General features: G+C 35.6%; 1 protein-coding gene across 2 annotated transcripts; it reads right to left on the reverse strand.

Moving 5' to 3' along the window:
* Nucleotides 1–5915: 5915 nt before the first annotated feature.
* Nucleotides 5916–9398, reverse strand: LOC132190625 (uncharacterized). Of its 2 annotated transcripts, XM_059605666.1 has the most exons (4): nt 9013–9398; nt 8444–8541; nt 6375–6443; nt 5916–6288 (listed from the first exon to the last, which is right to left on the reverse strand). In XM_059605666.1, exons 1-3 carry the CDS (start codon nt 9257–9259, stop codon nt 6390–6392), a joined length of 399 nt encoding a protein of 132 aa, XP_059461649.1. In that variant the 5' UTR covers nt 9260–9398; the 3' UTR covers nt 5916–6288; nt 6375–6389. The 2 variants fall into 2 exon arrangements, with proteins under 2 accessions (XP_059461649.1, XP_059461648.1); XM_059605665.1 differs by having other exon boundaries at nt 5916–6443.
* Between the last annotated feature and the right edge of the window lie 405 nt (nt 9399–9803).

Genomic DNA, 9803 nt, shown 5'->3' on the forward strand with positions numbered 1-9803 from the left:
TTGAATTTATGAATTTATTTTTGTCTTATTGAGAAATCTATAGGGGTATTTTTGTCTTATTGCTAGTCTTGGGGGGGACATTGACAATATTTTGGTAGTTTGGAGGGGACATTGTCACAATTGAAAGTTTGGGGGGGACATTGTCAATTGGGTGGTAGTTTGAGGGGGGTATGTGGACTTTACCCTTAAAAAAATGTTGAATTGCTGTGGGTGGCCAGCCTCCCCCCTGAAATCAAGGGTTTTCTATTTATTTTTTAAATAATAATAATAATAATAATAATTTGAGTTTTTTTTTTTTTTTTTTTTTGGTTTAGAACACATGTATTGTCACCAAAATAAGGAATATGAATAACTATTTCATTTCACCATCCTCCATTCATAGCAATAATTATTCATTTTCTTAACGGAATACTTATTCAACGTAGCAAACGTGACTTAAGATCTAAGGTGCTTGTGCAATGATCTACCTTTATAGAATACAAATACCTACTTTACCTCATGTGATTAGAAAACAACTGAAGTACAACTAGATATGATAACAGTGAAATTATACTTAAAACTCAAAGTTAAAGGTTGGGTTTAGTTCATTACAACAATTGTAGACCTTTTTCAAGCGAAACCTCTAAGAACTTCACCCTATCTCTCTCTCATCCTTCCTTCTCTTTCTCGCGCGCTCTAGGATTTGGATGTCTAAAATGAGCAAAAATGGGATCTAGAGTTTATCCGAAGTCATTTTATACAGCCCTTCTTCACTACATGGTTTTTGAAATTTCCTTTTAAAAACCTAGCATGTGATCATCGAACGTTCAACCCTTAGACCTGTCGGTAAGCCACTTGTATTGATGGTAACAATATTGGTTGTTCGATGATATATTGTAGAATTCAAAATTTTAAAACCCCTTTCAACATCTTTTGTTGAGCAATTTCACATGAGTGCAACAGTACATAAATGTTTGGGAAATTGTTATACTTGAATAGTTTAAAATATTTAAAAAGAATTTACCCCCTAAATTATCCACCCATTTGCACTTTTAACCCCAATGTTTAAAGTAATACTTTACCCTCCCGAAGTATTTTTGAGTTGACACTTTATCTCCCTGAATTGACACTTTACCCTTCAAAACTTAGTTACTTTAGGGGGTAGAGTGTCAACTCAAAATACTTCAGGGTGGTAAAGTGTTACTTCTTAAACATTGAGGTTACAAGTGTTAATGTCAAATACTTTTGGGGGGTAAAGTGTCACTTTTTAAACATTGAAGTTAAAAGTGCAAATGAGTAAATAGCTCAGGGGAGTAAAGTGTACTTTCTCCAAAAAAAAATTTATGATTTGTAAACCAATATTTATTTTAATTATGCGGGGTGTTACATTTTCATAGATCTATATATATGAATGTTTTCTTTAGCTAATAGCCAGAGTTTTAAAAGGAAAATGTGTTTTGTCATAGAAATTAAATTTCATAAATAAATGGATTGTGTTTTTTTTCCTATGATTTCAAAGCCTAAGATTGTTTAATAGACCCAACTTATTTTTTTAGGTATTTAAATTGTTGTAGTGATTTATTAGTATAGACTTAGTAGAATATTTTTATATGAAAAGGTACGGTTTTTGTTGATTATATTCTGTTTTGTGATTTGATATTGTGAAAGGGTCAATTTTATTCATTTACATAATAATAGAGGAGGACATGTTGTACTTTCTAGGAAGAAAGAATTCCTTGAAATGTGATTTTTTTTTCTTTTTTTCATTTCCTCATTTACTATAGAGGAGGTGTGCGACAGTACGGAAGAAACAAAAGAATAACCTTCAGGTTCACACACTCCTGCCTACGAGAGTCCTGCATTCAACGGTCAGTCCAACCCCGTAGGGTTGGAAATCAACAAACCTACTTGTAAGCTTGCTCAAGTTTGGCTCAATAAAGTTTGGATCGTGCATGACTTGGTTATCAAATGAGCCCTTCGTGAATATGAAACTATACTCGATTATTAAACGATACATACCCGTATAAAACTCGGCTCGCTCGTTTAAAGTTCGTGAACTTACTCGTATAAAGGTTCGACTTACTTATTAACCCGACTCGTATATATTTATATATTTACATATTAATTCATAAATATATGTATATATATTAATTAATGAAAATAACTAATATAGTATATAATTTGATGATAAAAGTTAATCATATGGTCATATCTTAAATGATCTAATCATTAAATTTTTTTTTTTTTTTGGGATAAACTTTGTGTTTCATTCGATATGAAAATATTTCTAGAGTATAAACTCTAAACATGAAGAGCATAATGCTCTGAAGTTACCATATTAAAAATGCTACTGGGGATCTCTTCCATCCATACTTTATCTATATGTGCTCTCGTCGCCATCTTTGCAAGGTCATGGGCTGCCCCGTTAGCTCATTTCTTGACATGCACCACCTCCTATTTACGAAAACCATCCTAGACACCTTTCATGTCTTCTACTATCTGCTCATACCAGCTCCATTGAGAAGTATTGTCGTTCACAGCCTTTACCACCAAAGCAGCATCCCCTTCAAAAATAACATCTTGTAACCCTAAGTTCCTGCAAAATTCAATAGCACTTAATGCTCTCATGGATTCCGCAATAACAGCCTTGAGGTAAACCTCCCAAGTTTTGCTAAGAGCTGCATGGACAAGCCCCTGGAAGTCCCTTACTATAAGTCCAACGCCCATCAGTTTTGTGTCTGAACTGATCTAACCATTAAGTATCTAATGCTAATTGAATCAATAATTTAAATTGTTAATAATATGATTGAATGGAAACTTATTATACTTAATCATATTATTATAGCTTAAGTATAAATTTCTTATAATCTATTAAAACTATAATATATTTTAGTTGTAGAATTGGTCAACTAGAGCTATTTTTTTTTTATAAATGAGAGAAGATTGCACTATAGTTTTTTTTTTTATTATTATTAGATTGCACTTTGATAACATAACATCAACTTCTCTTCGGCACATGACAGCCCAAAACGCACATAAAAAACAAGAAAGTAAATAATGCTTGGTACATCTTCCCACTTAAGTCTTTTGAACAAATTCGAATTAACACATAAAACGTACACCTCAAAACGCATGCTAAAATACATAAAATGCACGCTCATCTTAATGGTTGCCAGTTGCATTCCACCATTTAATCTGAGCTCATCTCTCTTTTACACATCATCTTGAGATATGCGCTTCTTATTAATCATATGCTTTGCTTTACTTTCTCCAAATCAGTTTCGACTCTTCATTTCGTTTTCTTCATGTCTTCACTCTTCACATTTGAATGTAACCCTAAATCATCCCAAATTAGACATAATGTCTGATGCTCCTTACAACTAGTGACCACGCCTCCACCTAACTCCGCTTCATGCGGCGGTGGTGATGACAATGTTCACAGAGAGAGGCAGTTACGTGACATGAATATAGGTCTTGTTTGGTATAATCTTTCTCCTCTCACCCTATAGATCGCTCACATTCACCTTGTTTCCTTGATAGTCGTATCATTAATAAAATTTGTTTATTATGTTTCTTTGATTATTTTTTTTTACTTAAATACAAAATTTAAATAATCCGATTCAAGCTGAGCTCAAGCTCGACAAAAATTTCTAAGCTCAAGCTTGAGCTCGGTACCCACCCTAGCAAGCCAAGCTTGGACATGAAATAAGGCTCGTGTTAAGCTCAAGCTCGACAAAAAATTCAACAAGCCAAGCTTGCACAAGCACTACCCGCTCAAGCTCGGCTTGTTTACACCCCTAAACAGCTGACAAGACAATAATTTGACCCAAAAAAGAAGAAGGAAAAGTCTCTGATTTATGTTTGAGTTAGTGTTTTAGAATGATAAGTAGGAAAAGTTTAAGACTTTCCTAGTTGAAATTTCAGTTATTTTTTATTTTTGGAATTTCACTAGACTTCTAAACTACCGCGCGTTTTTAGAAGACCTTCAAAATTTAAAAACTCTCAATTTACACTCATGAACTTTAAATTTCAATCAATTTACCCACTTTGTTAATTTTAATAGTTAACTTCTTACGGAAATACCTAAAAATACCAAATTACTCTTCGATTTTTTTTTAAAAAATTTAATTTGAAATTAAAGGTAAATTTGGAATTTAATAAAAAAAAGCCAGGGGTATAAACGTCATTTTATCACTTTAAACGTTTAAAATCTAACGGAGGGGGGTAAATTGATTGAAATTGAAAGTTCAATGAGTTAAATTGAAAGTTTTTGAAATTTAGGTGGGTCTTCTCAAAACCCGTGATAGTTCGGAAGTCTAAAGTTAAGTTTCCTTTTTCTTTTTAGTTTTCCTTTCCAATAAGGATTGAGTTTTCTTTTTCCACTTAGGATTTATTTAGTTTTCCATTTTCCTTGTCAAATTAAGAGTGTCTCTTAGTCGATATAAAGGATACACACTCAATGGAATGATTAGAATTGGAGTTATAAAATTTATGTTCTTTCTTGTGTGGTGCGACTCCACTCTTCTTTCTCTTCTTCTTTGGGCTGCCTAACGCAGACCCGTTCTTCTTTTTATCTCAGTTTCTTTTTCTTCCTTCTGAATTCTTCTTCTCTTGATGTGTGTTGATTGGTCGCAAGTCTTAGAGAATCAATTAATGCTCATGTCCATTAGAAAAGCCATAGACATGAGCATTCCCAGTAACTTCACCTCTTCCCTTCCCTACATATGGTTAAAAATATATGATACACAACCTCTAGTCTTAAGAGTAGCGTTCTATCAAGTGCTTTAACAAGCATATATATATATATATATATATATATATACCTTATTATTTTAAATAAGCCAAAAAAAGAGGCACAAAAAAAGCCCAAAACACTACAAAAAGCTCATATATAAAAAGCGATTATCAACTGGCGGTTATTGGTTTTAATAACCACTAACCGCCTAAGCGGAGCGATTGCGGTTATTAAAATTCAATAACTACCTAAGGCAGTTGCGGTTAGCGGTTTACTTGTACACCCTTAGCACAAGTCATCAAAAGATCCCACAGATCCGGGTCGCAAGTTCCTCGAACCAACATTGTGTTGGTCCTTTGATTGTGATGGGGATGGCCCCATAATCTCGTCAAGAGTCCCTTGGAGAAGCATATGAGCTGCGTACATTTCAATATGGTCTATGGGATCCTTGGACTTTTCATACATATCAATCCAAGGGACCTTGAGCTTCAGGAGAAGCAACTGTTCCATTACTTTCGCAGTGAAAGGAAGGTTTGTGCCTCATGATTCTGTTTCATTAAAATGACCATACTTTGGAAGAGCTTTAGAAGTTGTGCTTCAAGTATATATTGAGAGGCGTTGTGCTTAAGGATTCGGCTAGATGGAGGTTCCAGCATTGTTACAAAGTATGGTCATTTTAATGAAACAGAATCATGAGGCACAAACCTTCCTTTCACTGCCAAAGTAATGGAGCAGTTTTGCTTCTCCTGAAGCTCAAGGCCCCTTGGATTGATATGTATGAAAAGTCCAAGGATCCCATAGACCATATTGAAATGTAAGCAGCTCTTACGCTTCTCCAAGGGACTCTTGACGAGATTATGGGGCCATCCCCATCACAATCAAAGGACCAACACAACGTTGGTTCGAGGAACTTGCGACACGGATCTATGGGATCTTTTGATGACTTGTGCTAAGGGTGTACAAGTAAACCGCTAACCGCAACTGCCTAAGGCAGTTAAATGATAGCGCCAAACTGTTGGTACATTAAGCGCATCTTGAAGTATCGATCGAGAATGCTTGCTATGGAAGAATGAGATTAGCAAGAAAGCTTGTCCGGTGTGTCAACGGTGTACACCAATGACCATTAACAACATTCATTTTATAGAAGCCTCTCTCCAACAATCAGTATTACAAACGTTGCTTTTACTAAAATACAAATACAAAAACCAATACAAATACATTAACAGTTTCCAAGGTACAAGACCAAAAACTTGACCCAAACTAAATTAGGTGGCAGCTCAATTGAGTACACATGAACGAAAAGTTTGGCTCAGAGAAAGGAAAGAAGAGAAAAAAACAACTTGAAACGAGATTACATGGCTCATTAAGTACAATCAAGTTCAGTGACCTCCTGCACTAGGAGAGAATCACATTAACCAGATCCCAGATGTTGAACAAAGGATCCTTCACGAATTCGCTACCTTTCTGCTATTCCATACATAGGTGTGTATATATATATATATATAGAGAGAGAGAGAGAGAGATAGATAGTATACTTAAAAAGAGTCTGCAGACACTTTCACTTCTAAAGATTTCTGCATACCAACAATATTTCCAGGTTCAAGAACCTACAAATAGTCATTTCTGGTAAAACAAAAATAAAGAACAAACATTAAGTTACCAGCAAACAAGCATTTTACACACTCTGTACTTTGCTTGATGTATCTTTTGCTTTGGCATCCCCCTTTTCCTGCAGTCATTGAAATTTAAAACGATTTACATGGAAATGGAATCATAGCACTTAAAAGTTAAAGAGTTTATTAATCAAAACATGAAAAATCATATGCATGATTTCCATTAAAAAAAAAAACTGGTTAATTTTATCGTTGCTAGTTAATTACTGTGCCACAGGGAAGCAGCTTCAAAAAGAAAACTCACATACTTCAGATTGGATAGAATTTTAACTTTATTCACAAAGCCAAATTCATCAAACAGGCAAACCAGGTTATAAAACAAGAAAAAAAGGTGCTGCCTAAACCGTGGCAAAACATGCAAGACCATGACCAGATCTGACCTGATCAGAGTTCTAACACAGCAACCAGTTATGCACTGAATATTATGGTCTTATACCCAGAAATCCGGTAGTGAACTGAATATTGTGGTCTTATCTGAGTCCAAATGCATTAGGTATATGAACTGTCAATCCAACCCAGATCTGCCACAAAGTCACTATTCTTTTTCTCTCTTTTTTTTTTCTTTTTTGGCAGCCTAGAACTCAAATAAAGTGGATCAAATCGAGATTTTAATGGATTGGCAGAAAAGTAAAAATGGGTAAGGACCCCTTTTGTAAGAGACCACTCAGGAATTCTAATTCATCATGAAATCAGACAACCTAGTTTCCAGCAAATCGCACAACATCAACCCATTGAAGCATGTGGCCCCTTATTCTGGACTTGTCAAAGCCTCATTAAATTGATGGGAGACACATTCAACTGAATCATATGTAGGCAGTGCTGCAGTAGAAACTGACAAACAGGAAGATGAGGTCATTGATATTAAGCAAAGGAGCGGCTGCAGACCCTTTCCTAATATAATACATCATGAAGTCAGACAACCTGAATTAAACTGCGCAATTCAATTAATAGGAGCCATTCTTTGTCATCCCTTGATTCATGCACAGGATGACTGAAACTATCATTAAATCAATGGGATTCAGATAAAATGGGTCATATTTTGAGGCAGTATAAACTGGCAAACTGGAAGATGAGGTCACTAATATTGGGCAAGAATAAGAATTAACCACACAAAAGCAGTGCATCGCTGTAGCCCAAATTCCCTAAAAGCACACTGGCCTGTTAAATGGTATATTTTCATATCCAAGATTCAGCTTTCTACGAGAAGTTGTTCAATAAGCAATTTTTAGCCCTTTGGCAGATGTAATGTGATACTAAATTGAATATGACAACCTCTAGTCAGAGGTACTCATAAATTCTCCCTCAGTCATATCAAAAGATGGAAAAATACCCCTTCATACAGATAAATGTTGCCACAGCCTGCATCAAACCTCTGCGCTTGCAACATGTCATACACAGATAAAACTGAAAACTTACATGGATAATGCTTAAAATATAAAAGCTCAATTCTTGAATGCAAAGAAAGCAAGACACAGGTCCTAAAATGAATGGAAAACTCAAGAATTACATCTTAGCTGTTCAACTATCTTTCCAAACTTCAGCAACCGCTACCTGAGTAATCCCGAAATTGGACCAACAATACAAATTATAAGAACGTATAGACTTATTGCATGATACACTAGATATCAAGTTGCAATCAATCATTCCAAAGAAAAAACAAGTTATTGTTGAATATTGATCAGTGACAATGCATACGAACAATGAAACAATATTAGTAATTGCAAAGCAATTTCTTATAAGCTATTTCCCATGTACTTTAAACAAACGGCCATATCAACATATTGTATACTCAAGGAAACCTAATGAATGCATTCAACGAAAGCGGGTTAAAACTAAAGAATGCCAATGTCACACCAAAAATCAAAAGTATTATTAAACTCTCCACCAAAAGAAAACAGAAACAGTTTCAACAGTGATTGATAATTAAAAGCTCAAAAGCCACATGACAGAGCATCAGAAAATAATCATGTTTGAGGAAAACAAAATTAATAATAATATTTGTTATTACTAATCCTTTCTCTCAAAAAAAAAAACAATGCTCAATTCAAATGCTTACCAATCCCTTGCTCTCATAATAGTCGTCTAGCGCCCACTGATACTTTGACTGATTCAACCCAAACCAGCGCGCCAAATGGTCATCCAAACTGGAATGCACTGCATTAAGTCCCCCCAAAACAAAACGTCCCTTACAGTTTGTTCAGTTACCAAGGAAATGCATATAAAGATCTTTCATTACAAAGGATATTGAATTTTTCATTTTCAATATTTTCCTTATTTCTCTTCCATTTTCCCAGCAACCAAAGAAGTACTTGGAAAACTTTACATAAATCCTCTGCTTACCAAGAAAATACGAAAAAATGCAACCAAACCCAAATTTCCAATCCTAGTTTTCTCATTATCTCCGAAATTATGATCCCATTAACACATCTGCATCCGCATACGCATCCGCATACCTTCTATCAGGGCTTTTCTTTTTCCTTTTCATTTCTCCCACTCCCAAAACAAAACTTCATTTTTTTTTTCTTTTGTTTCTTTCTGTTATGAGAATAAAATAAAAAATAAAATAAAAAAAGAATAAAAAAAACCATAAAAGAGATCCCTCAAAACCCAGAAAAAACCACATACCATTCTGCACTTTGGTTACGGCATTCTTGAAGAAGCCCAAGAAGGACCCATCGGACAACCCGGTGTCAGTGGACTTACTGAACTGTTGCGGCGGAGGCTGCACAGGAGGCGGAGAGACGATCTTTTTGGGCGAATCGGAGAACGGTTGCTGAGAAGGCTTGGGGGTGGAAGGCGGGGTCATGAACACCGTGTACGGGCCGATTTTTCCGATCATCGGCGGGGGCGAGGAGTCTCGGTTGATAGCCATTGAGGTAAGACGAGAGAAACTGCGAGAAAGTAGTGAATGCGAAGAGCCAAGCGGGAGAGTGTGGAAATAGAAAGAGCAGAGACCAAAGAGTAAAGATACACAGAGAGAGAGAGAGGGAACAGGGACAGAGGCACGCAGCCCGAGTGGCTTACTTAGATCTTTGTCTTTGGGAGGGAGTACTTTTTGGTAATTTTCCATTTTTTTAATATTTTGTACGCAAGGAAAAGGAAGATAGGGAAGGGAATGTGATGCCCAACCAAGCATGTTCTGCCACATGGCGTTTGACACGTGTTGTCATATACTTTATGAGCTTGGCCCTCTCGGATTCGGAACATCGTCGTACTAGTAGGGACTTTGTGGGAACTACAGAGTGTTCAAAACTGCTCACAACCCAACTCTACCACCAGCAAAAAAAACAAAAAAAAAAAAAAAAAAAAAAATTGTAATCTTTAAAGAGGAAATGTATTCCATTCATTGCAGGCACTTTTTTTGTTACATTTAATGCAGACAATTTTTTTTTGGGTTACATTTGTATTGGAGACTT

This window comes from Corylus avellana, chromosome ca8, assembly GCF_901000735.1.
Source record: "Corylus avellana chromosome ca8, CavTom2PMs-1.0".
NCBI lineage: Eukaryota > Viridiplantae > Streptophyta > Magnoliopsida > Fagales > Betulaceae > Corylus > Corylus avellana.

Bases quoted from the DNA above. Each gene is read 5' to 3' on its own strand.
- LOC132190625 (XM_059605666.1), bottom strand. From the start codon at position 9,259: ATGGCTATCAACCGAGACTCCTCGCCCCCGCCGATGATCGGAAAAATC. The intron at 8,542-9,012 runs GTATGTGGTTTT...GACTTAATGCAG, and splicing joins CGTAACCAAAGTGCAGAATG to TGCATTCCAGTTTGGATGAC. The intron at 6,444-8,443 runs GTAAGCATTTGA...CAATGACTGCAG, and splicing joins ATTATGAGAGCAAGGGATTG to GAAAAGGGGGATGCCAAAGC.